This window comes from Tribolium castaneum, chromosome 2 (genome assembly GCF_031307605.1).
Source record: "Tribolium castaneum strain GA2 chromosome 2, icTriCast1.1, whole genome shotgun sequence".
NCBI classification, from domain to species: domain Eukaryota; kingdom Metazoa; phylum Arthropoda; class Insecta; order Coleoptera; family Tenebrionidae; genus Tribolium; species Tribolium castaneum.
This window is the reverse complement of record NC_087395.1, coordinates 25,167,128-25,194,851: the sequence shown is the minus strand read 5'-3', so window position 1 is coordinate 25,194,851 and position 27,724 is coordinate 25,167,128. Positions and strand designations below refer to the sequence as shown.

General features: G+C 35.5%; 2 protein-coding genes across 3 annotated transcripts; one reads left to right on the top strand and one right to left on the bottom strand.

Annotated features, from left to right (window-relative positions):
• Positions 1 to 342: 342 nt before the first annotated feature.
• Positions 343 to 27,715, bottom strand: spg (sponge). Of its 2 annotated transcripts, XM_015983590.2 has the most exons (19): positions 27,556 to 27,715; positions 25,822 to 26,099; positions 23,269 to 23,417; positions 16,776 to 16,896; positions 13,573 to 14,524; positions 10,980 to 11,249; positions 9,941 to 10,929; positions 9,599 to 9,889; positions 9,159 to 9,553; positions 7,506 to 7,523; positions 7,285 to 7,447; positions 6,795 to 7,232; positions 6,598 to 6,739; positions 6,367 to 6,533; positions 5,968 to 6,321; positions 3,587 to 3,738; positions 3,402 to 3,534; positions 2,938 to 3,310; positions 343 to 1,154 (listed from the first exon to the last, which is right to left on the bottom strand). In XM_015983590.2, exons 1-19 carry the CDS (start codon positions 27,590 to 27,592, stop codon positions 790 to 792), a joined length of 5,787 nt encoding a protein of 1,928 aa, XP_015839076.1. In that variant the 5' UTR covers positions 27,593 to 27,715; the 3' UTR covers positions 343 to 789. The 2 variants fall into 2 exon arrangements, with proteins under 2 accessions (XP_015839076.1, XP_008198391.1); XM_008200169.3 differs by lacking the exon at positions 7,506 to 7,523.
• Inx3 (Innexin 3) lies at positions 17,352 to 23,257 on the top strand. The gene is made up of 5 exons (XM_001809493.4): positions 17,352 to 17,513; positions 20,107 to 20,279; positions 20,332 to 20,756; positions 22,521 to 22,916; positions 22,967 to 23,257. The coding sequence occupies exons 2-5, from the start codon at positions 20,117 to 20,119 to the stop codon at positions 23,156 to 23,158; spliced, it is 1,176 nt and encodes a 391-aa protein (XP_001809545.1). The 5' UTR covers positions 17,352 to 17,513; positions 20,107 to 20,116; the 3' UTR covers positions 23,159 to 23,257.
• Positions 27,716 to 27,724: the final 9 nt, after the last annotated feature.

Sequence of the window (27,724 nt, the reverse complement as noted above, 5' to 3'; positions counted from 1 at the left end):
TTCAAAAATAAGCCGACTAGTACTTTTCGATAGTTTCACATTTTCGAATATCTAGTTTTGCCGTAACTGGACTTTTAATAATAGTTATTACTGTGATTAAAAAATTGATAATTTTTTTTGTGGATATGCTTTTGCCATTCAAGAATTGTTTACTTTTACATTTAGCTCCATTAGAGTCACTTACTTATTCATCATCTCCCGTCAATAAAACTATTCCCTTCGGCGATTAAAAATTTAATCGACTTGAATCAATACCTGTTAAAACCCTTTCTAAATACCGCTATTTGACCTTATTTGAACCGGAAATGGGATTCAATTGTTCGAAAAAATGAAACACAATGGTGCTATTTTCCGCTTTATTTTTTCAGCTACAGTAAATCTCTAACTAGATGATAGTCATGAATGGGAAAATACAATACTTTATGCAGATATAAAATATAATTATAAATATCATTTTTATGACTAGTCCGATGGTTAAAATGACGAATACAACCAATTGAACGGATATACCATGATACGTAGAATAGATAAAAAAATTAGCACCATTATATACAAAACTTCGATGTAGAATGAGTGAGTGGATCGGTCCATTAGTTCCTCCATTGGTCCATGAACCTGCTTTGATATAACGGCCTGCTTTGGCACAAGGAAATGACACAATGAGACACTAAACCTAACACCTATCGATTAAAATACTCGAAACATTTCATCTCCTGGAATGAATAAATAAAATACTGCAACTCTCACAACTGCCCTGACTACGTTTACGATCACAACATGAAATAATTATTACGAGGGGCTTTTCTCCTTATCGGAGTCGGGGGTGGCGGCCTCCGCCTCCCGCGCCGCCTCCAGGCTCGAGCTCAGGCTGGCCTTGGGCGGGATCGGCGGCGGGTTCTCCAGCTTGGGGCTGCCCTCGAACGGACTGCTGCTGATGTTCATCTCCTGCTGGTGCCCCTTCAAATCGAAATCTTCATAACAAGTGTTGTTCAAATTATTCAAATTTGAGTTCTCCGACATGCTTATACCCGAGTCGCGCAAGCTGTCTGGTGTTAGCTCGCATTCGGTCTCGGCGGCCCCTACCAGGGACTTCTTCTGCCCCCGCTTGGGGATGTTGGGCGGCGGCTCGCTGAACCCCAGACGCTTGTCGGGGGCTACGAAAGTGGAATTTAAAGAAAGCTTTAATACATTTAATAAGTTATAAGTATTTTTTTCGATAAAAACACGTTTAAAAGTGCGTGTGTAATTTTAATTATTTATTTAGTAAAAAAAAGATTTAAAAAAAACGCAATTTAAAATTTATTTTTTTTTATTTTACATTCTTCTTCCTCAAAATGTAAAAACATGGGAAATCGAATTGTCAAACGCAACTTTATCCCTCAATAAATTTTTTTGTAGCTAAAGATCACCTTTTTTAAAGATCTTGCCAATTTTGGTAGAAATATTATCAAATACATTCAGAAACGTAAGTATTTTGGGATTTAATGCAGTAAAAATTACAAAAATTTTGGAATCCAGAATTGTATTATTTTTGTTTTTTTTATTTTAAAACGTTTGTAACAAGATTTTCTCAAGCTAGTCGAAAAAATACAAATTTAAGTCTAAACTGACTTCATTTTTGCTTTTTTTGGTGATTTTCTGACAGAATTTATTAAAATTATTACAAACAATTAGTAATTTCGTCAAAAATAAACCAAAAAATCATTAAAATAAGTTGAAATTTGCGCTCCTTCTTTATTTTTTGGGTGTTATTTTGCGAAATTTGTTCAAAAATAAATAACTAAATTATGTCAATATTGGTATAATTTTAGCTTTTTTCGAGCGTATTCTGAATCGTTTTGAGGTAAAAGCTCACTTTTTTCACAAGATTTTGTTAAAATTATGTCAAAATGTTACCAAATACATTCAGAAACCCAATTATTTTGCCACATTTTTGACAATAAAAATCAAAAAATAAGCAATTATGTAGAAAATTAACACAATTATTTTTGCTTTTGTGGTAAAATTTCTCCCAAGCGGGTCGAGAAAATATAAATTTAATTCTATAACTTCGTTATTTTTGCTTTTTTGGGCATTTTTCAGTCAGAAACGAAACTATGTGACGTCATTTCGTCAAAAATAAACCGAAAAATTTTTCTTTTCTGACGTACTGTTCTTTTGGATAAAAATATTCTGTTTTTTTTTCGGGAGAGTATGTTAAATCGAGCCGAAAAATCACCAAATTAACAAAAAAATTAATTTATTTTTGCTTTTTTCGGGAGTTTTAATTCTGAAATGCAACTAGTTTGCGAAATTTCATCAAAAATAAATAACTGAAGTAGGTCGAAATTGGTATAATTTTTTCGGGCGCATTCTAAATCATTTTTGAGGTAAAGGACCCCTTTTTTCGCTAAATTGACCGACATCTAAGCAATTAAATTCAGGGACACAATTATTTTGCGATACTTTATCAAAAATATCTACAAAAACCATGAAACAAATTCGAACAATGTGTTATTTTTGCTTTTTTTCCAATATTTCTTTAAATATTCCACCCCAAAAAATACACATTGTATTCCAAAATAACTTTATTTTTACATCTGTCGGGCGTTTTTTAGCAGTAACGCGTTATTTGGGTAAAATAAAGCAAAAAAATCATTAAAACAATTAAAAGTTTTCCAGCACAGCTTTTTTGACCAAAAAACAAAATTTCGTCAAAAATTGTGTTGTAAAAATTTTTTTTAAGCAAAAATCGGGAAATATTACCAAATAAATTCCGAAATACAATTATTTTGCAAAGCAGTTAAGTCGAAAATTGTTGTTTTGGTTTTGACTTTTGCTTTTTCTCAAGATTTCGTGAAAATGAAATTACTTTTTTGCTTTTTTGGACGTTTTCCACCCAGATTACGTATGCATGCAAAATTTCGGTTCGTTCGGGCACCAACCAACTGTACTTACTGTGCGACCTCGGCGGCAGCGGGGGCGCCTCCTCCACCCCCGAGTCGGACCAGGAGTTCCTCAAAGGCGACGTCCCGTCCGTCGGCGTCATGGAGGCGTGCCTCAGCAGCCGCGGCGACGGCGGCTTCGTGAGCGACCGCTCCCTCGAATGCGTCGGCTTCGGAGGCAGTGGAATGTCGTACGAGTCCGAGTTGCGCGTCTTCATCAAGGGCAAGCTGGACGTGTTGTAGTCCAGTCTGGTCGGCGTCTGCGCCTCGCTGAAGTTATTGGTGAATCCCTGAGATCTGGGTCTGAGTTCGCGTTGAGGTATAGGTGGCGCTGTCGTCGTGGCCATCGGCAGTGTTAGGTTTTCGCGGAGCGGCCGTTCGTTTTCCTATTGAGAAAATGGCGTCATTTCCGCAAAATGGCCGCGACATGCATTGTTAAGAGGAAAAGAAAGGAGAGGTTCTAACTAGTGTAGATACCATGGGTTTGGTGTAGATGTCGTCGGTTTCCAGCGTTCGGTGTTCGGATAAGTAGTCGTAGTTTCCGGGTCGGTGGTGGCCGTTTTCCACCACCATCAGTCTTTTGTCGATCGGCAACGGGGGGAGGGGGGTGCTGAAAGCCCAAGGTTTGAAATGGACACAGTTGAGACAAGAACCGGACTTACTTTACAATACTGTCGGGGATTTGTCGTTTGATTTTGCTCAAAGCACCAAGACTTTCCTTCAGTTGGGCAAAACGCTCCAGGAGCCGGTGGTGGAGGGGGACTACACCGGCCGGCGCTAACCTCCCGTGTAGCTCTAACCCTTCCTCAATCACCTCAAAAAATACACATACTTTCAAATGTGCAAAGATTTTTACGAGTACAGGAATAAATATTCAAGAGGATATCTAGGATTTGCCGAAGAAAATTTCTTTTGAAACCTATTTTGAGAACGATCTACAGGATCGACCACATATTTTGCTTCCCATGGTAATAATTTGTAGTTGAAGACATCCGAAACTTCTGGTGGTGTTTTAATTATTATAAAAAAAAACTAAACTTGTCAAATCATTGAAAACTAAGCAAATGCAATTGGGCTTAGCAACATAAATAAAAAATAGTTTCAATCCTTCAGCAAACAAAATCATTTCGTTACTTTAATTTTGACTGCGTCATTGCATTGTTAAAAACTGCCTCAAAAAAAGATCGTCCACAACGAAAATTCTAATATTAAAATATGGATTTTTGATTGCTTTATAAAAGACTCTTCATGTTTTTCAGTTCGTAGTTAATTTTTAGAACTGTTTTTTTTTCATTTTCAACCACCAAAGAACTTACTAGACTTGAAAGATTTTGTTAAATAACGCAGTAAATGTTTTGGCTTTTTTTTAATAAATGATTTAGCTTATTTTTTATTAGATAAATTCGAAATGCTCAAACAAAGAATTAAAAAAATCGTCAGGACACTAATGACTAATATTAGAGCTGTTGTTCCATTCGATTTAGGTAAAGCGTTTTTTACCCAAACTAAATAATAATGATGTAATTTATTCCCAATAGACTTCGTAATCTACAGTGGACAATAAAATAAATGGACGAGTAGTCCTTACAATAGTTAAACTATACAATAAAATAAACAACAAAAGAAAAGAAAAAAAACTGACAAAATTAAGATTATCTATAAATTACAAAGAAAAATATTCTAAAAGTTTGACCTTTACAGTTTTAGATTGGAAATTATGGGAGTAAATTCCTAGATCTATTGTAACACAATTATGTAATTTAAAACATCACAAAATTGCATCTAAAATGCGTTAGTTTTGTTTCTTCAAGCCAATTTATTAAAGTTTTTACCTTGGTTAAGGTATTTTTCACGAAAAACAGGTCAAAAAGTCGAAAAATTGAACCTGAGTTGCGATTTAAAGCGTTTTTTATCTAGTTGAATTTTGAAAAAACAAGGCAGAAAGTTATAAAATTAGTTCTAGTTTTCGCTGTTTAATTAGAGCCTAAAAATAAAGAAAAACTGTAAAACTATCTGAAATGCGGTAGTTCTACTGGATCTTTGATATGATATTTCACAAAAAGAATAGGTAGATATTACCTAAATCTTTAGAACAGATTTAAAAAATTTGTTGTGCTAAAGCTGGCTCAACGCAATTTTCATAAAAACTAATAGAAAGAGATGATCTGCGGATTTTCAAAATTTCCATTTATTTCCTAATATACGAGGTGGGCCAATTTAAAAAATTCCTATATTTTGCGACATTTCGGCAAAAATAGACCATAAATTATTAAAATACTCGTACGTCAAAATTTTGGCCAAGAATTTCGAAAGATCAGGTTTATAGAAAGCTGTATTAAAATTTAACACGTTGCTTTAAGCGTTTTAGTAGGTACTTTATTCACTCTAAAACGCCACTATTTTGCCAAATTTCCTCAAAAATACATAGAGTATCTTGAAATTGGTATAATTTCTTCTTTTTTCGAGCGTTTTCAAATCGTTATTGGGCTAAAAGTTCGTAGTAACTTTTTAAATTAATGAATTATTAGGTACCAAGTAAAGTCAGTAGCGCAATAATTTTATGTTATTTTGGCAATTGCATCATAAAAATAGAAAAATTACGCCGGAATTAGTCTTATTTTTTGTTTTTACATTTTAAATTCCGTTTTTTTCGCTCAAGCGCGTCACAAAAATACGAATTAAATAATTAATAACTTTATTTTTTTTTCTAGCATTTTTCTGTCAGAATCGCAATTATTCGAGGTCATTTCGTCAAAAATAAGCCGACAAAACCATTAAAGTAAGTCTAAGTTTGATGCATCTGATGCACTGTTATTTGGCTAAAAATCAGATTTTTTCTGTAGCTTATGCAAAATCAAACCGAAAAATCACTAGAATTAGTTTATTTTTTCTGGCGTTTTTAACTCTAAAAAGCAATTATTTTGCGGAATTTCGTCAAATTCTTGAGAGCTTGTTGTGCTTTGCGCAATTTTAATGAAAACGGAGCTAAAAACTAATCGGCATAACTCAAAATTTTCTTCGGGAAAAGTCACAAAACACTCACTTGCATAGCGTCCAGAATCAGGTTTTTGAGGGTGTAAACATAGGTCATGTGTTCAGGGCAAAGTTTTGCGAATTCTTGCGTGAAAAACGCCTGCTGGTATTTGCTAATCCCGCCCTGGACGTTCGCATCAATAATCCCTTGGAGCCTCATGGTCAGCGGGTTCAAATTTCGCTTCGGTTCGATCGTATAAGTCGTTATTAACTGCCTCAATTCGAGCTCGACCGACTGCATCGTCTCGCAGGCGTACTTAACAGGCGGTATTTCGTCAGTGTGGCGATTGATGACCTCAAACCAGCGCAAAATCCCCGGAAGGGGGTTCTCGATCTCCAGAGTCATGCGTTCGATCCACAAAGTCTGCCAGAAATTAGTCAAACTTGCCTGTTTTGCTCTGAAACTCACCTTAATCTCATTCTCCTTATCTATAATTCCTTTATGTACAGGACGGTCGCACTGGAACCTTTTCACGTCGTTGTAGTGGTAAAACCGGGAGATTTTCTCGGGAATGTCGGTCGCTAGAGTAATCGGGTTCGGTTCAGGGATTGGTTTCACGTTGCAAATTTGTATAACTGCTAAATTAAGGGAAAAGGCGTGACAAGATGGCGGCACTTGACAAAATGGCGGAAAGGATACATTGCCCCTCTGAGTTGACGATCGAGTCGTCGGGTGGCGTGTTCTTCATAAGTATCTGAGCTGAGGGAAACTCCGTTTGAAGTCTTTGAGTAAAGGCACCGATGCGTTCGTATTCTAATCCCCTATATACAAATTGTTTATTCTGAAAAAAAAATGGTTCAGTGTTTAGTCTGCCGTCCGTTTCATTCCACACTCACCCTCACAAACAACGGAAAGCTAAGCCCGTAGAAGCCCACCCTAAAATATTCTGGTTCTGGACGGAGCTGCGTCAAAATATTATCGTAAAATTTCGCTTGGTATTTAAGAATATCACTCAGAGCTTTGTAGTCGAAAAACTGGACTTCGTACAGTGTTGCCAGCTCCTTCAACAGGGGAATCCCCTTCTCCCAACACTTCCCCTTATCGAAATAATTAATAATCTGTCTGTACAACTTCTCCTTAACCTGGCATTCGGTAAAATTCGGAAAATGATTATCGGCCACCAGTGTGGTACTACTCCAAGTCAGCTGATCAGCGTACAGTTTCATCGTAAACGCCGCCTCTGTGTAGTTCTCCGCCGATAAATGAAGATCGTGGAGCTTATAAATGTAGCGGAGATACATTTCTTTACGATTGAACTCGTTTTTGTAGAAATTCTGAAATGTGGGTAAAGTAGAGTACGACTTTAGCGCAAGCTGGGGGAAGTACCAGAAGATTGAAAGTGCAAGACATTCGCTTGTCGCGGTTTTCGTCGCCTTCTATGACGCTGCGGTAGTCGAGAAGGCGTTCAAGGAGACGTGTGATGGAGCTTATGAAAGCTGCACCGCTCTCCTTCCACGCCAAATCCTCCGATTGGACGCGGTCTAGCAGGCTGGAAGGATAGGCACGTGTCAGGGGCAAGAAAGCGCCTAATTTAAATCTAGACTTACACTGCGCTCAAGTGCTCCCTTGCAGCAATAACACATTTAATAATTATTTAATAAACAAATTGGTAATGGAGGCGATTGATAATCGAACGTTTAAAGCACGAACGAGAGTAGCGAGTGCCTCAAACAGTTGCGACAGTTAATGGATACTAATAAACTGCTAGGTAGATAATAGTCATTTTTTAAGTAAAATATTTTTTAGTATATTTTTTAATTAGCAATTATTACTGCTTCGGTGTGGTATGTAATTGAACTCCACCGTACGTAAGTGCAGCTTAAAATTGTCTAAAGCTTGGTTGAAGAAACAAAAAAGAAATTAAAATATTCTTGATTTTTATAATGAAACAAATTGTTTGACTGCTTCAAAAAACATTTTTAAAGAAAACAATTCAATACACCTTCGAAATGATTTCTCGTGTTGTTGAGAAAGCTTTGGTAGTAAAAATCCGCAACATTTTCACGTATTTGTAAAAAAGAATTGATAAAAATGGGGTGAAAAAACCGAATTAATTCCGAGACTAATAATAAAATTGTTGCATTGTTTAACAGAGAAGTGTAAAAAAATACAAATTCTGCCGTCTTTGCGATTGGCTTTGTCTGTTGGGAACGATTGGCTCGTCAATATCCAATCACAGACACCTTTTAATCGTGTCTAATTTTTTGCGCCACAGATAAAGAAGGAGGAGGTAATTTGTATATTTTTATTGGTCAAACGATGCATTCGAGGAACAAATGAGACGATAAACCGGCTTTGAAGGGCTGGCCCCTCCCACAAAACTGAAATTGCGTCTCGGGTGTGAATAAATGGCAAATACTGATTGATTCCACTTTTTTTGCGGAAAACTTTCATGATGAATTATCTTTGGAAAAAAATCCGAAATATAAAAAATCACTTTCTAAACAAATCTCCAAATATTTGTTGTTCGCGTCCTTTAGTCGTAAAAGTGCAAGTGAAACTTGTCGGAAAATTCATACTTAATTATTTTTGACGATAACAGATAAAATGCCCGATTTATTTAAACTCCACTTTTACAGTGAAGCGTCTCTTAATGGACACCTCCGAATAACGGACACCTCTTCACAACGGACATTTTTGTAGGAACGTAACAAAAGCATTGGAAAATAATGTAAAAAAAACTTCTCTACAACGGACTCTCCGTATAGCGGACACAGACAAAAATCCTCAATTATCATAATACACTATAAATTTACCTCTTACAAGGAACAGACTAAAAGAGTGGTTTGTTGTAGAAATGGATGAAAAATTTTATACGAAAATTCAAAATTAAACATCGATGAGCGAATGAAAATTTAAAAATGAAACGTCGTGAAATGGTTGATGAAAACCAACCAAAATTGAAAATTTTAAGTAAAAAATCTGTTCATTTCCTTTTTTAATAATTTTAATTTTAAATGATTTTTAGTTAAAATATACCTACTTAGGAATAAAAAGTTTAACAACAAAATATTTATACTGTCATAGTATATGACATAGTACATACTTCACTTATTCAAGAATTCTGCGTACGAGTAAAACATTTTTTTTGTAAAATATATTTTATATATTGGCGGGCCCCCAGGAGCCACGAAAATTTTGCCTCAACCGATATTAGCAAACGATCAACGAAAAAATTGCTTACGTAAAAAGGTACTTACATAGTATTGAAAAGCCTGCGGTACTCATCATCGCCCTTATTTTCCGAGATGAGAATATCCAGCTTGTCGATCAGCTCACTCTCTACCTGTCTGAAATTCCCGCGCGCCCTTTGCTCGCACTCCATCATGTCGAAAAAAATGTGCAGTGTGGCCTTTCGTAATTCAATCTCAGGAACTAGTGTTACTTTAAGGAACGGTCCAACCATCGACGGAATAAAATGTAGTTTGCATTCGCCCAACTGCGACCACATTGACAAGATCTGGAAGCCCATCAAAACCCTCATATCGCCGTACTTCTCAATAATTTTCTCGCGCTTCACTTCGGAGAAGTGCTCCAGTTGGAGCGGCTTCTGGGTCAAGTAGTCCACAGCGAGGTTGAAATAGTCGGTCCAAAGCTAAAACACAGTCCCAAAATTTGGACTTCGCCCCCTTTTTCATACCTCTTTGTCGAAGTAACCGCTCCGCGAGTCCAAAAACTTGAAGGCTAAAGGTTGTGCTAACTCTTGTAGCGATTTTAGCATAACGTTGTTAACCACCATTTTCATGACCAACCAATCAGGGGGGAAAACCTCCAAACGCACCAAATTTCGGAAAACTAGGAAAACACGCAAGAGGAAGTCTTTGAGGGGCTTCCGGTCCAGGCCCGGCCCCATTAGGACTTCCCACAGCCGTTTGTAGTGAAACTCGTCCAAAAGTTGCAAAATCCCAATCAAACACGCCACCAAACAGCCCTAAAACCCAGTCAAGAATTCCAAATTTTTGGACTTCGGGGAAAAATTTACCAGAATTTTCCCGTCCTTGACGTCCTTAAAATCAATGGTTGTTAGCACAGCCTGGACCAAAATGTCCAAAATGTTGATACAAAGCGTCTCAACATCGTGGTGGATGCAATTGTTGATTTTCCCCTGTCCTTCAAACTGTTTCCTTTGTTTGAACAAAAATCCCAGGATTTCGCCCAAAATATCGGTGCAAAGTTTGAGTTCTTCCCGACGGTGGAGTTGCGCACGCAAGTGCTTGCAAGCATTTGCCAGGAGAATGTTTCTGGACTCGTCGTCTTGAAACAATTTGCTTGTGACCAGGTTTTTGATGCAGGATAGTTTGGCCTGGACTAGGAGCACCGGTAAGTCCTTCGGGATGGCGTCCAGGAGGGTCGCGGCCAACTTTGTTACTTCAATCGTGGGCAAAACTTCGATCAGTTGCTCGTAGACTGCGCTAATTGAGAGTAAAAGTGCCACCTGTGTGTTGATAATGTGGGGATCATTCACTGTCAACATTTTGTTGAGTGAAGAAAAAACGCTGTATAAGTCCCGTCGGAAGCTGTCCTCGTATTGGCCACACGTGGCGCGTGAGAATAACAGCCGGCTCTGGATTATGAGTTTGAAAATGTACTCAAGACTTTTGTAACACTTTTGGATCGGTTCTTGTTTGTCGAAAGATAAGACCCAATCGGCACAGTGCTGCACACTTGTTAGCAGGCCTTTGTAGACCAAAGCAGCGGCGAAATGGTCCTTAATGTACGCATCCAGGACTGGCTTAAAGTGTTGGTACTTTGAACCATCAAGGAGGTTAAAAATTGAGACCAAAACGTGGAACACCAGGCCGCTGTAGGCGGTACTGTTGCCATCTTCGGTCGAGAAAAGGGCAAACAGAGCATCCAGAACATCCTGGAGGAACTTGATAAGTTCCTCGTCTCCGAGTCGCAAAACGCGCTGCAAGGAGTCCTGGATTTTTTCCGGGTGGGATTTCCACCGTAACAGTGCTAGCAAATCGACTGAAAGTGCCAAAATTGTGTAAAAGTCACTAGAATAAGGGTTTTGGTACCGTTTTGGGTCAGTTTGGTGGAACATAGGAGGGTTCTAACGAAAACCACCTCTTTGTGGCTTCGAGAAAATTGGCCGACACTGTCGTGGTTGCCTTCGAGGTCTTTGCTGAAGGCTGGGAGAGACAAATAGCCGCAGTTTTCGAGTTTTTGGGGGTCTTCACATTTGTAAATGTAGAGTTCGTGTTGGCCGTCTTGGACGGCGGCTCCGTCTTTATCCATCAGACGGATGAAGGAGAAGCCGAAGAGTTTCTTGTCGTTTTTTTCGCGTGCTGAAAGTTGTTCAGATTCTCAATTCCCTAGACTTATTTATTATTACGTTAGAGATTATCACGCTTATCTCTATCGTTGACACTGCGATTTCTCAGAAGATTCCCGAGATTATCACGATTGTGCAAAAGCGAAAGATTAAAGTGTTGGTTTAAATTTCATTTCTTAATAATTTGGGGTTCCTGAGAGTTATAAAAGCGGTCCCAAAATCTTAAAAACAGTTATTAGGGTTCTTGCAAAACTTAATCCTATGTTTTTCAAGATGATCTTTTTTGTTCTCTAAATTCAGCATTTGAAGTCATAAAAATTCAAAAGATTTAAATTGCTTCTAAGTTTGAAATTAAAAGTTTCATCTCTATGTAGGGTACTTAGTATTTTTCAGTAAATTTTCAAAATTTTGAGTTCTCGAGTTTGTGGTGAAAATTATCTTTCGGCGGTTACCTAGTTTTAATCTAATATCGCAATTTCTGGATTCTAAAAACATTTATAGGTACTTCTGAAGATTGTAGCTTATAAGATCCCTCGATTTCTTAAAATATTTGCCAGAGTAAACATTACGATTTTATTATTAAAAGAATTTAAGGTTTCTGAGAGAACGGCTTTACCTGTTGTAAAAATCATTTCCAAAGTCTAAGCTAAAAATTCCTATATATCTGAAGATTTTGTTTTTTGTTTTCACTATTCAGGAATAATTTTTAGAAATTTGAAAATAATCAAAAATTTTCAACTTCCAGAGGCACCAAAAAAATGCTGCATGTTTCTAAGTTTAAAATTAGAAGATTCAGCTCAATATACTGTACACTTAATTTTAAAAAATTTAAATTAACACAGTGTGGTCCAATTATTATCAATTTTGTTTTATTTTTTCTGTTTTTTAATTTTTAATATCGCGATTTCTATCAATTCTGAGTTTAAAATTTTGAGCACTTTTAATGCTCATAAAACCTCAAATATTGTAAGACTAATTTGAAGTTTCTGAAAGCACTGCTTCTGCGAATTATAAAATTATTCCCAAAACCTTTAAAATCATTAGATTCCTGCAATTTTTTAGAACCTTCAAAAATTTAAAATTCATGATTTTTTTGTAAATCTAAAACTAACTAAAAATTTTCATATTCTGTACCAAAAATTTTTGTTTCTAATACGTTTGAATTTAGAAGAACCAATTCCATCGACTTTTTATTCAGTAATCAAAACTTTAAGTTCTAAAGTTCTCTTAGTCAAAATAATCATCATTTTTAAGTTTTTTTAATTTCTAGTATTGCAGTTTCTACTAATATTGAGATTTGATGCTTTTAAGATTTCAAAAAACCCTTAAATCTCTGAAGATTATTAAATTTCCTGCGGTTTTTTTTCTAATTTAAAGTTCTTTCTTTCTCAATATTTTCAGGTTTTTAAAAGAACTGCTTGTATGACTAATAAAAGCCGTCCCAAAATCTTAAAAATAATGTCAAATTCACCACATCTAGAACTTGCAGTATTACCAACCGATAAAAACTTAATTATTAGTCAATAATCAAGAATTTTCAATTCCTAGTAATACCAAAAATTTTTAGAAAAGTTTAAAATAAAAAAAATCAATTCTATTTATCCAAATTTTTGAAATTCTCGAAATTATCATTTTTAAGGTTTTTGAGCTTATAATAATTGCAGTCTGTTAATTCTAAGGTTCAGATTCTGAGCATAAATTCTGAGATCAAATGCTTCTTAGACTTCTGAAAAGGTTGAACTTCTGAAATAAGATCCCTTCGGTTTCTCAGAAACTTTCCCAGTTTAAAACCTTAAAAATCCTTAATAATTTGAAGTTTCTGAGAGACAGTTCATAAAAGCATTTCCACAATATTAAATATAAATTCATATAATTTCTTAAAATGTTCACAAGTTACTGAGGTTATCAGGATTTTGAGGAGTCATAAATCAAGAATTCCTATAGCTCTCAAGGAAGCTATCAATTTTTTTTGTTCCCATTATTCTAAGCATAATCTAAATTCAGTGTTTTAAATACGTTCGAATATGGAGTTTACGGTCCTGCCAACTAGTTACAAAAATACTGGAGATCAATATAAAAAAAACAAAAAAAAAACAATTTCTTGTAGCATAAAAAAAACATTAAAGTTTAAAATTCGAAGATTCATTCTATTTTCTCAAAATTTAACATAATTTTACTAAAATTCTCATAAGTCGCAGCTTCAAAATTCGAAATAAACTTCCAGCTATTTATCTCGTAATTATTCTTAACTTGAGGGTTTACAAGAAATTGAAAAATCACTGCATAAAAATCCTCCATATTTTTTTTTACTTGAAATAAGTAAGAAAAGCACTTACTTGAGCAATGCCTGTACTCCAGCCTCACATGCGCCCCCGCGAACTTATCAATCGGCAGAGTCAGCCTCACATTTTCGGCCCAAGCTGGCGAATTGTGATGATAAATAATCATGGAATTGTATTCCGAAGCCCCATCTTGCCCCGAAGCCCCCCACAGACAATTCCTGATGACATTTTTCTCACTGTCCAGGACCACAATGCTCACTTCGATATTTTTCCCCGTGGATTTACCCCCGCGTTCAAACTCCCCCTTCTCCAGAATGAGATACAAGTCGTTCCTGACATCCCCTGGCATAATCACGTCCGGAAACCCCAACTTGCTCGTCAAGCTCACGTTTTTGAACAGCATCGCGTTTTCCTCCTTGATGTGGTTCAGCCCCCCGTGGAGCATCTTCACCGAGGTGAGGATCCCATAGTTGGGGGCGCAAGCCAAGGCGTTGTACTTCCCCGACTGCCTTATTATAAACTCGTGCAGCTGGTGGAAGTCCTTCTCCTCGCCTTGGTACACCTTCAGGTTGAGCTCCTTCTCCTCGGAGTCGCCCTCCTTGGGCATGAGGTACTCCCCCAGGTTGTGCACGGCGACCCCGTGCGGCCGCTTGAACACCTGCTGCAGCAGGACGGCGTTCTTTTCAGTCTTCTTGTTGTCGGAATAGATCATCTTGCCGATTCGCATCACGTGGGCCACCAGGTAGATGTCCCGGCTCAGGTCGGAGTTGCCCAAGTCCGTGAAGACGGTGCAGTTGGAGTGCAACTTCTCCACGTAGTTCGAGAAACCCTCTTTGGATATTTTGACTAGGAAACGTTCGCTGATGTATTTCTGCTTGGAGGCGTCGTACAGAGAGAAGTAGATTTCGGTGTCTTCGCCGATGTGGTGGCCGAAGTCGCGCATGCAGAAGTAGAGGTGGTGGGTTAGCGTTTTTTTCGGTTCTTTTTTCTTGATGGTGCCGCGGGCCTAAACCAATGAATTTTGACCCAGTTATTTATTTTCAAAACAAATGGGCTGTTTAATTGGAAAATTTATTGAAAACTTTATTCAATCTTAAATGTTTGGCCAAAAATTAGTGTTCGCATCAAAAATTACTTTTGTAGATGTAGAGAGAAATTTTTCATCCACACTTCTGTGTTTTTTGTGTTCACTCATCTATTAAAAAACAAGGTTTATTTTCTCTCAACTCAGTTGGAATTTTGGATTTTTTACTTATTTGCAATTTATTTATTTTATGATTTTTTCTAGTATCTTACATTTTCTGTTTCCTAACACAAAATTGCAAATTGGCTGAATTACCTAATTAATTTCATTACAAGTACAAAAAATAACTTTTTTATACTTTCTTATTATTATGTGTGATTATTGTAAATGTAACGCATCTGAATCGGTATTTAATAAAAAAAAAATTTATCACATCGTCTTTACAGTAAAATTTTCTTAGAAAAGTAATTAATTTGTAATTAAGTAACATAACAATAAACTTCAAAGTTTACAATTTTACAAAGATGAGCAATTTTTGCCTCTATTTCCATTTTTTTGCAAAATGTAAAACATTTTCAAAGCTCTTCTTATTCAAAGACTTTCAATCATGATTTGTTTAAATCTTCATATTTATACTAATTTTATTCAAAACATTATTTCGTTGCAGACCAACGAGAAAATTTCAAGAAAATCACATTATTTCGGAAAAAAATTGTTGTTTTTAAAAATATTCAAACGTTGTTGGAACTTAAAACTTTTTCAGTAGAACTCCTCGTACATTTGAGCTTTTTGAAATTTTGAAAATTATTTAAAATTCTCTTTTGTCGGTTTTTGTTTTTCGATACGTTCAGGTAATACATAATAACATAATCTTACTATTAGCCTTTTATTTCAACAAATCCCATTTAAATATTTCGTTTTTTAAGTGTTTCCATCTCTTTGCCACTATTTTCACAACCCAAAAATTTTGCATATTTGGAAATTGCAATTTTGCATTGTGAAAAAATTGCATATTTTTGTTATTCAATGTAATTCTGACTTCAAAACCCTTCATTTTATTAATTATTATCTACATTTATGTAATAAGTATGTAGTAATCTAATTTTATATTTTTATATTTTAATATTTTTATATTTTTAATATTTTTGGACATTTTTCTTGTATTTTTTATTATATTATTTCAACAATCAATAACCAGACAGAAATCAGCGTTAAATGCTTTACTTTTTTTCTACGTATGTGAATTTTTTCACATTGCTTCTACAATTAAGTACTTACAATAAATATTTATTAATTAATAGTTATTTATTCGACAAGTTTGACTGTAAATCGGACGATTTATTTCACGAAGACGAGTTGAATACAATTTTTTTCTTCCATTTAGGAGAAATCTGATAAAAATAATCTAAGGTTTGTATTGGAAAATGCCTAACAATTACACTTTCTTACACGGGGGAAAAACCGAAAATTTTGACAGTGTTAAAATAATCGTTAATCGCATTTTTAAAACAAACGGATGCTTTCTTAAATGATGATCTCAGTAAAAAAATACTTAATGAAAATGCGTTAAACTATATGTTAATTAAAATTTTCAAATTTTCTTTATTTATTTTTTTATGTTCAACTTATTTAAAAATTAAATTAAAAAAACATAAATACAGAAAAAAATTTATTTATTACGGCAAATACTGAATTCTGTGCCATTATTTGCAAAAAATCCGAACTCTAATAATAATTTTTTTTCGAATTATTGTCTTGTTAAAACTTGTTCGGCAAAAAAGTATGGAACCAAGTGTGTTTCTTCTCAAAGTATTTACTCCAGAACGCAACTTTAATACTTTACTGAACAAAAAACATGGATTTTAAAAGCATAAGTTTTAATAAAAAAAAATCGTAGAGATTTTTTATGCAAATAACGCTTGGTTTTATACCTGGGACCTGGGTGTAAATTTCTACGGTGGTTTTTTTATGGCTACAGATTTCACACTTTCCGTCCCAACTGTTCCGTTTCCAAATTTCTAAATTCTTTGCTGAATTTTTCTTAATAAAACGAAATAAATAAAATAATAAAAAAAAAACAGATTTTTGGGGAATAAACGGTTTTTTGGGCAAGGCAAAATTTCATGTTTTCTCAACTAAATTGACAAAATTCAAGGTTTCTTGAAGTTTTGTCGACATTTCTCGCACTGCGGTGACTCGCTTTCACCGCTGATTCCCCGAAACCCACACCTACCGACAGCCCTTGCGAGTTCTCGGCACTCGAGACATGAAAATGGTACAATTCGACCACAGACATCGAGTCCGGATCGATCATTTGCGCCCCTTGTCTGGGCACCAGATCCAGTCCCAATTTCCTGTAACCAAGCGAACCATGAGTCATGGTACCGATGGTACCATCAGGGTCATCGGCCCCTCAAGGCCAACATTGACAATCCCATTCACAAATCCCACAACCTACAGCTACAATTAGACCCGAAAATGTGCAATTAAAAACGCATTGCTACTAGAAATCTAGTAGCCATGAAGCGTCCGGAGCCTTCGGCCAATACCGACACTCTTGTCTCGACTGTACCGCCAGGTGCTCGACCGGCTTAACACAACGCCAAAAACGCAAATCCGGGGCCCGGAAATGCCATTTTCCGGGCGGTTTTCGCCCCCGGATTTGCGCCCGCCGCCACTGGTCTGGGGCATGCAGCGCTAGACCTGCATGCATTCTTCATCTTGTGAACAAAGCTCCAGGCTTTGGAGGACGGAAGATACGGGTTTGTGCGAGTTGGAGAAGGATGGGGGACCCCCCTCTTGGTGATTATTTCATGACACGAAGAATACAAGCAACCAGTTGAGAGCGTACCGTCGGGCAAAGGACTCCCGACCCCAAAATGACACCAAAACAGTGATCAAAAGCAGTTAAAAGTGCCAAAATCGCCAAGTGCCAAGTCATTTATCGTCAAATTCTGAGCTAACACGGAAGGTAAATACGCTAATCGCCCCCTAATTACGCCCAATTTGTGTTAATTAGCGTGCGCGTGTCGCTTAGGCCCGCATTGCAAATTAAAATTAGGCCCAATTAATTCCACTTGGGTCAAGGAAATCGTTCGATTTTGTGGTACGTAAGCAGTTGAGCAATTGTTAAGTCGCGATTAATTCCAATTACGGTGAAAAGTCCACGCCGGACAGCAGTTTTGATATCGTTGCTGGATTTTGCAAAATTTTATTGAATAGTCAAGGCTGGAACAACATTGTGGTGACATGTGGTCGCATGAAAAAGTCGTTTATCAAACAAATGGCTCTGGAGGGTCATAAGATGAGGAAATGAGGCTGCGTTTGTCTCGCTTTATGGTCGGGTTGTTAAAGGTGCAAGAGAAAATGTGTAATTGTGGTAAACCCGACACGTGGTGGATTTTTCGCCGGTTTATCGTCACTTGCTTGCTCACATCCTACGGTTTTCGTTCATTTTCAACCAACAGACGCGATACGATGACCTTATTGAAAGGAAATTAAATTATAATCAACGACACTTAAAATTACCATTATTTCAAACTTTTATCGTTTGTTGTAGTAAATAGAGATAAGTAGGTAAACTGTGACATTTGAGATGACGACTTGCAAGTGTTCGAGTGATTTTTATCTTGCAATTTGAGACATTTTCGCAATTTGTGGAAAAATGTATTATCCTAGTCATATAACCGCAAATATTGTCTATATACACAAAATAATAAAACTAAATAAATTCTTGATTTGTTAATACATATTTTGCTAAAGTACTTTATCGAAGAGTGACCATCCATCTTAGCTGGTCACGTGATCACACTTCTAAATCGGTATTTGAAAGCAAAGCAAGAACAAAGTATACCTATACTAGGTAATGAACTCTATTTTAACAGCATTTCTAATTTTTTCGGTCGTTGTCTTTACCATTTCCAATCACAGATTAAAAACATACCTATAGGCATTTTCGATTCAATATTTTGTTGGAAAAGAAAAAAAAACTTATTTCTGAAGAAAAACACCAAAAAATAAGGATAAGAAAGGGGACAGAAACTGAAGAAAATTTTTGTTGAGGAAAAAATGGCGAAAAACTGCTTAGAAAGATAGAAAGCGTCAAAGGACACCATCACTCGACCAAAGTCATCAGTTCTTTTGTTTTTCTTTTAAAGGTTTTGAAAGACAAAGATAATTAATTATAAATTATAATTCCTGACGTAAATTTAATAAAAAATAATAATTTTAAAGCTACTTTGAAATGAACATAAAGAAAAAATCATCGTTTCAACAATTTTTTCATCCGGATATAATAAATAATGCCGTTTTCTCAATCAAAATGGCCGTAAAAATGGCGAATATTGGAACTTTTGTGGCGTTTCTGGACGCCATTTTGATCTCAAAATGGCTGAATTCTACTGAAATGTCAAATAGTTTTACAATAGAAATGAACATTAAAAATGTATCCATTGATATAAAAATGGCGGCTTAAATAAAAATTTCATGGCATTTGTGGATAAGTATCTTCATGACTCCGCCATTTTGCAACGCACGATAAAACGATAAAGGAAAAAATTAACTCATTCGCAAATTCTCTCCCACTGTTTCACGAAGCGAATAAATATTAGCGTCTTTTTCTTCATCAAATTGGCTGTAAAAATGGCGACTGTTGTAAAGTCTCCGCCATTTTAACTATTTAATATCACAATCAGAAAACATAAATATGACCCGTTTTTTATCTCAAAATTGCCAACTATCATAAAAATGGCCGATAAATTGCAAATTTCGTCTGTGAATGCACTTACTTGATTCCGCCATTTTGTTAAAAATCTACGAAATATTCTACAAAAACAGACGCTAAAGAAAAAAAACCTAATTCTCTTCCACTTTATCATGTGTACAATACCTACATATTGTTGTCTCTTTTGTTATCAAATTGTCAAAAAAAGGAGCGAGTTTATTGTAGGTGCTTGATTCCGCCATTTTGGTTAAGTATAAATACCCACGATAGTCAGAAAACTTTAAATTTGCCCCTTTTTTTGATCCCAAAAACACAAAAACAGGAACGAACAATAAATTATCTTCATCAAAATGGCCATAAAAATGGCTACTAATGATCTCAAAATGGCAGCATTTTACTGCAATGTTTACGGAACAAACGGACATAAAAAAATAACTTTTTAACAAATTATCTTCCACTTTATCACATTAACGTAGAAAATAAATATGCAACATCTCGTTCTTCATCAAAATGGCCGTAAAAATGGCGACTGTTGTAAATTCTCTCAATGCATTTCTGGTTAGAAAACAATAAATTTGCTGCGTTTTTTAGCTTAAATAGGCGGAATTGCAAACAAAAAAATACATAATAGAAACAGAAACGAACACAATGAAAAAAAGTAGGTATAGTACGTAAAAAAGAACAAAAATAACGAAAAACACTAATTCTTCTGGATAGGTACCTACTTCATTTCGCCATTTTGATTAATTGTAGGTACAATTTTTTTTCACCAAAATGGCGCCCATTTTTACGTAACTTAATTTTTTTTATTTTCACACTCTTTATTATTTTTCTTGTCTAGAGCCTTCAAAATGAGCGTCTTCGGCATGGTTTCGGCCGTAGCGGGCTTTATCAAAGTCCGCTACCTCATCGACAAGGCCATGATCGACAACATGGTCTTCCGGGCCCATTACAGGGTCACCTCCGCCATCCTCTTCGTCTGTTGCATCATCGTAACAGCCAACAACCTCATTGGTACTTAACCCCAATGATCAAAATTGCCCGACTTTACCCTATGCAATTCCAGGGTACCCCATCCAGTGCATCAACGATCGCGGGGTCCCAGGCCACGTGATCAACACCTACTGCTGGATAACCTACACTTTTACCCTTCCACACGAACAGGGAAAATACATCGGATCGGAGGTAGCACATCCCGGGTTGGGCAACGACAACCAGGAGAAACGCTACCATAGCTACTACCAATGGGTGCCCTTTGTACTGTTTTTCCAAGGAGTGTTGTTCTATATGCCGCACTGGATTTGGAAAATGTGGGAAAATGACAAGATTCGCATGATTTCGGAAGGGATGAGGGGCGCCCTTGTGGGGGCCAAGGAGGAGCGGGAGAGGAGGCAATCGAGGCTGGTGCAATATTTGGTCGAGACGATGCATATGCATAACACCTATGCGTTTGGGTACTTCGTCTGCGAAGCTCTGAACTTCGTCAATGTGGTACGTTTTTTTCGCAAGAAAAAAATCGCTTAATTACGCATGAAACACGAAAAATTTTCAGATAAATCGTTAATCAAAATAAAAAGAGTGTTACTTTCTGTGAAATTAAGAACTTTCCTACATGAAAGACTTCTTTACTAAATTAGAAATTGTAAAAATGTAGCAAGTTGCGCAAAGTTTTTTCACCAAAAATTTTAAGAATTCGAAGGATCTTAAATAATTTTTTATTAAACTTATAAATTCAAACAACTTTTCCAAAATGTAGTACAAAATTGATAAAATGAATTGTGCAAACAGATGTATCATTTGTTGAGAATTTGGGAGCGATAAACTCCCTAAATTTGAAAAAAAAACTCAAAATAAAATGACACTGTGTGATTGTTTTAATAGCTTTATAGCATTTTTAGTCAAGAAATTCGCTAATAATTTTGAAAAATTCTGCAAAAACGAAGCAGAAAATGCATAAATAAACACAAATGTCTTATTTTTGACGAATTTAAGGTCTCATATTTCAGCGAGAAACGTAAAAATCTTCGAGAACTTACAAAAAAAGTGGAAAATCATGGGTCTGAAATTTTATCTAAATTTAAGTCTTGTTCGATTTAGAGTGTTTTTTGACGAGAGATTCGCTGAATTCTAAAGATTTTTCAAACTAAAGTTAAAAATTTCTCAACTAAGTCTAAATTAACTGTAAAATCATTTTAGCTTTACTTGCATTGGCGTTTTTTGAACGAAATGTCACTAAATTCGGATGAAAAAAAATGCAGAAAAAATTCTTGTGTGTATTTTTCCGACACATTTAGTTATTGTGCCTAGCGTTTTTCGAAATAAACTGACTCAATTCCAGCAAAACTCGCTAAACTATGAAATGTATGACTTTTTATTTAAAACAAAATTTCACCGATACACCCACAAAATTTCAAAAGTGGAAAATAAGAGTATTACGAATTTGGAAAAGTCTTTCAGTGAAAAACTTACTAAATTAGAAGGAAATTCCAAAAGTAAATGAATTATTTGTAAAAATGAATAAAAAATTGGAGTTAGTGCTCAAATACGTATCGGTTATTTCCCTCAGAGAATTTAGTTCTGAAAGTTTTTTTTATTTAAACTGACGAACCCTAATTAGCAACATTTCTAAAATATCGTCAAAACTTCCGCTAATTGAAGAGGATAGGCAAAATTTTAAATTGTATTATCTGTTGGTTTTGGTAAACACTCTGTATAGTTTTTTTAATTTAAAAATAACTTTCAATTTTTAATTATTCTGAGTTTCTATTCGATAAAGCGATCCTACAAGAAGTAGCTTTCAATAAATAGGTGGAGACTTTGTTGATTTTTACATTTTTTGTAGTAACTCTAAAATATTATTTGCATTCATATCAAACACCTAGAAAATGACTGCAGTCAACGTAAAATTATCCTAGGATTCCAAATTCCTCCTTTTTTACGTATAGTTTCCGGTTAAATGTTGGGAAAACAAATAATTTTTAAGAAGTATCTCTGTCTTTTAAAATTCATTGATTTTTTCAATGTTATAAGATTTTCAGACGTTCTATGACACGTAGTTTTGAGAAATCGGCTAGTATTTTACAATATTGTAAAGAACTGAGACGAGAAATACGATTCAAAAGTTTTTCTGGAGATGAAAAATTTCCAAAATATCATCAAAATTGCGGTTAAATCTGTTTAATTTCTATAACATCTACGAAATAAGTTGGGCTTAAAAACTTCAATTGGCAATTGAACCCAATTGATCTGTTCCAGATGGTGAACATATTCATGACGGACCGCTTTTTGGGCGGCGCCTTCCTCAACTACGGCACCGACGTCATCAACTTCTCCAACATGAACCAAGAGAACCGAACCGACCCAATGGTCGCCGTTTTCCCGCGCGTCACCAAATGCACCTTCCACAAGTTCGGTGCCTCCGGCACTATCCAGAAACACGACGCTCTCTGCGTCCTCGCCTTGAACATTCTCAACGAGAAAATCTACATTTTCCTCTGGTTTTGGTTCATCATTCTGGCCGTGCTGTCCGGCCTGGCGATCGTTTATTCCGCCGCGGTTGTGCTTCTGCCGAGCACCAGAGAAATGATCCTGAAACGGCGGTTCCGCTTTGGCGCCCCGAACGCAGTCGACACCATAATAAGAAAAACGCAAGTAAGTTAACGATTTTTTTCGGTGATACGTTTTTAATTGCACTTGTTCAGGTGGGCGACTTCCTGCTGCTGCACCTTTTGGGGCAGAACATGAACCTGATGGTGTTTGGGGAGATTTTGGACGAGTTCGTGCGCCGCTTGAATTTCGGCTCGAACTGCAACCTGCCCTCGGCGCCCAGCACTTTAGAAATGAGCCCGATTTACCCCGAGATCGAGAAATACGGAAAAGAGACTGAAACGTGAAGATCTCTTCGAGAATTTTTTTTCTAATTTTACTTTGTGATTATTTAATTAAGGTCGCTTCATTTTTTTTAATATACTTAAGTCTCGTATTGGGAAAAATGCTTACTTACTTGTTGCCCCAGTCGATCTTGGCGATGATTTTCATTTTCAGTTCCCGGGTTTGGTCGTGGGTTAAAGTGCCAGAGACTAATTGGCGACGCCATTCGAGCAAGTCGCGCATAACTTTGCCCACTGTTTCGAACTTGTAGTGCTCGCGTTGCTGAAAAAGCGATGTGGTTGAGGGAAATTGGCGAAAATGCACGCCGACAATTTGCAAGATGAAGAAAAGTTGCTTTGGATCGCTATTATCTTTGCGAAAGCAATTCTGGGAGTTGGTGGAGTTTTTTCAGCGTAAAATTGCTCTAGGATTCCAAATCCTTCATTGTTTTCTGGGACTTGTAGTAGTCGAGAAAAACTCGATAAAATATTTACGAATTAACAAAAATACCATAACTACTTTATTTTTGACGATTCTACAAGAAGTTTTTGCAAAATCAGCTTACAACTGTTGCCTTTTTCTTTACAAAAGTTTTATCGTTTTGGATATCTAGAGGCTACTTACTAGGGTGTTGGAACTTGCTTAATAAGTCTAAGTACAATGATCCAAAGAAATCAAATGAGTCATTACTTTATTTCTAAAACTCACATATTTTTCGAAAAAAACATGTTTGATTTTTTTTTGCTTATTTAAAGTTTATTTAATTTTTTATATAATTTTCAATTAATCTTTTACTTAATCTAAGGGTTAAAATCTCACGATAAAAAGGTACTATTCTTTAGGTTTTTAATAAATAAATGCGCAATATTTTGTTGATTTTTTACATTTTCTTTGTAGTATTTCTAAATAGTTTTTTGTCTGTCATTTCAAACCCTTAGGACTTGACTGCTTTCAATGTAGTCACAGGACTAAAAATTTCTCTTGCATTTTTATTTCAAACTTGTAGTGACTCTTTTCTTTTTTATTTTTGAGAAATTTGTTGAGATTTTTTTTTCTCTTGTGATCCTAAGTAGTTTTGTCATTTCGGACATCTAAAAAGGACTAAAACATTGCATATTTACTTAAGTTTCACTTAAAATTGTCCAAAGAAGCCAAATCAGTCACTGTTTTTAAACCATCTTTTCTAGAAAAACTTGCTAAACATTTTTAATTTTTTTGTACTTTCTTTAGATTATTGAGTTTTTTTTGTACTTTCTTAAGATTATTGAGTTCAAATTTTAATTTTTTGAGTAAAATTGAATGAGAAATATGGATCTACAAGCGAGAAGATCCAACGACATGTAGTTTTGAGTAAAACGGTTTCGGTTAAAATTTTGGTTTTTTTTTAGTTTTTTTTTTGGATTCATTAAATCACTGATTATTTAAATGAATCTGAGAGTTTTTAGACGTAAACTTTCTCGAGAAACACGTATTTTTTTCTTGCTAAATTTTTTTACGACGTGTAATGTTCGGTAAAACGGTCGAAATATATTTATTTCGTTGATTTTTTTATGTCCTTGTCGTAACTCTAAAATACTGGTAATTTCGTCATTTCAACAACTGGAAAGTCTCGATGTCATCCTAGGATTCCAATTCCCTCGTGGTTTTTTTTGTGGAACTTCAAGTTTCCGCGTAAATATAAATAGTATTTGGAAAATAATTTAAAATTTATTTTATTACGTATTTATTATATTTTTTATTATTATTTTGATTCCTTTTTACATTGTTTTTTCTTTCTATTTTAAATGATTTTTTGTTTTCGAACATAATGTTAAATAGTCCAGATAAAAACTTGGTTAAATATTACTGGAAAATATTTTTTTGGTAAGTTCTTAGTTTTCTTAAAAGTAGTTCTTTTAACTACTTAGTTTTTTTTCTTAGTTTTCCAAAATTCGTAGTTTTTTAAAATTCCCCACAATATTTCAAATTTATGACTTCAAAAAGTGCAAAATTGTATGGGAAATATAATGTTATCGATTAAAATATTCTAATACAAGCAATTTTTTTCGAAATGAGCTAATTATTTAGTTTTTTCTTTTTTTTTGTCTCTTTAAAATACATAGTATTGTCATTTCGGAATTGCTGAGACATTTTGAACTTATTTGTGTTTTGTAGCTAGTGTTGTAGCTTAATAAAATGTAGGATAAAAAGTTTTCGGATTATCCGAAAATTTTTACGCTACTTTCAAAGAAAAGAGCAAATTAACTGATTAATTAGCCAAAGTGCAATACTTCTCGAACAATTTTCTTCATAAAAGGTGAGTCATTATTGATATTCGAGCTTTTGTTTACTGATCTCTTTGCAATTTAAGATGAAAAATGCACTACTGAGGCCCTCATTCTAAAATTATTTCAATGTCAAATTCTGAAAATAATTTTTTATTGCGTATACACTATAGGGTGAGTCATTAGCGTTAAATCTTTGGATTATTTTCATAATTCACAACAAAAAATTCTATTTCAATAAATAGGTTACGTTAAGAGAGTCTTAAGAGAAGAAATTAACACTAACTTATTAATTTTTTGCGATTTAATCTTTTGGTTGTTTTTTTTTTGTTGAGAAACATTGAAAAAAAAGGGATTTTTTTTTTGGAAAAATAACTCGTTTGGACAACTTTTCTTCATCTTGAATTGTGTGATTCCCCTACCACGTATAATTTTTTCCAAATATCCCCCCACTCCCGCAACACCAGAGTGACCTCCCTGACGACGGGATCCTCCAGCGGAACGACGCTCTCAAACAGCCCTTCATTGTCGACTTTACACGGCTTCAAATGGATATAACTTTGGGGGAAAATGCCCTTAATCGAGCGATTTTTCGTGGAAAAACCGCGATACCAGCCTTGGGATTCCTCGAGGATTTGGACGGTTTCCCCAATTTCCAGAGGCAACCCGAACCGGGTATCCCCCTTCCAGTTGTAAATAGCTACAACAAATTTCTAGTCATTTTTTATCACACTGTGATAAATTTACGTTTGACACAATAAAGATAATAATAGCGAAAAATTACTCGAAAAGCGCTTTCCTGGCATAATTTATTTTTTTTTCAACGCAATCAGCTACAATTATCGCATTATCGGTAATTACTAGACTAGAGGTCAGAAGCCCGCCTTACAATGGAACAATTACTACAAGTGCTACCAACTTCAGCAATCTGGCATAAAACGGATGTTGCCATTGTCACACTCCACTGCTTTCATTACTTTTATTAAATTTTATGATTCCACCACATTCAATTAACTGCCGAGATAAGGACGAACATTTTAATGCTTATTTCATTTCTCTCTAAACAATAATTATCTAAACGCAATTGATAATGCACTAATGGCCTTGGTCACGCGTAATTTTGTGGTCAAGGTCGCTTGTTATCAAATGACCGCTGGAAGTAAACAAAGAATGTTCAAAAAACTGCTAGCACAACACAAAACAAGAAGAAAAAAAACATACTAGTAAAAAATACTACAATAAACAACTGAACTGACCTGACCTGACCGGACTATTCTCTACTGACATTTTTAATTTATATTATTGTGCATTTAAAAAAATGGGCAAAAACCTAGCACAACACAAAATAATAGGAAAAAAAACATAATGGTGAAAAAAATACTACAATAAACACCTGAACTGACCTGACCTGACCGGTTCTCTATTGACATTTTTAATTTATATTATTATGCATTAAAAAAGACCGGACCAGGAAAATCAATTTCGTAAAATTATAATATAGTATGTACACATTTCAAAAAAAAAATGGAAAAAAAAAGAATTGCCAACTTAGCAACTGTAATAAAACCAAGGTGTTTCCACGCATTCAGTGGAATTAATCGAAAATTGCGATTTTGCTCGCAATAAACCTGTCTATAAACAATAAAAATTTAAATGAATTCTTTCGCAAGGTATTTTATAATAAGAATGCCAATTAGCTTGAAATAATTCCATTGTAGACCTACACTTAACCAAATGAATTTTTTGCCCCTGCTTGCACTTCCTCTCGAATCAAGACATGTGTTAATGACGTTAATTCCACGACGATTTGATTGTGCTCAATGCCCGGATGCGGTACTATACAGGGCGGGCCCGAAAAGCCCTTGCGCCTATTTTTACGTCTCTAATTATACATTCCAGACATGACCACAGAGGAAACGTAAAGTGTTGAGATCCGAAGAAGTGCACCGGAAGTCGGGACTCGAAGTACAGCCAAACGAAAATTTCTCCAGACTTTTGGCCCCAAAGGGGCCGAAGTCTGGAAGTTCCGCTGCACTTGGCTTGCAACAAAACCGGCTGACTTTGCGCGAATTTTGATTAATCACAGATTAATTGCAATTAAGTGCGAACGCCAATTTGACAATTATAGTGCCAAATGGAAGACAATTGCTACGTACCGACGCCGTATTTTTTCGTTTTTGTCGGAATCCACATTTTGCACGATTTTTATCACGATCACATTTTAACAACACGCACACATTTTAATCAATAGCACTCTACTCCACGGTACTACGGCCATTGTTTGGTTTGTCAAATTTAAAGATATGGGGGGAGCCCCCTGATAAG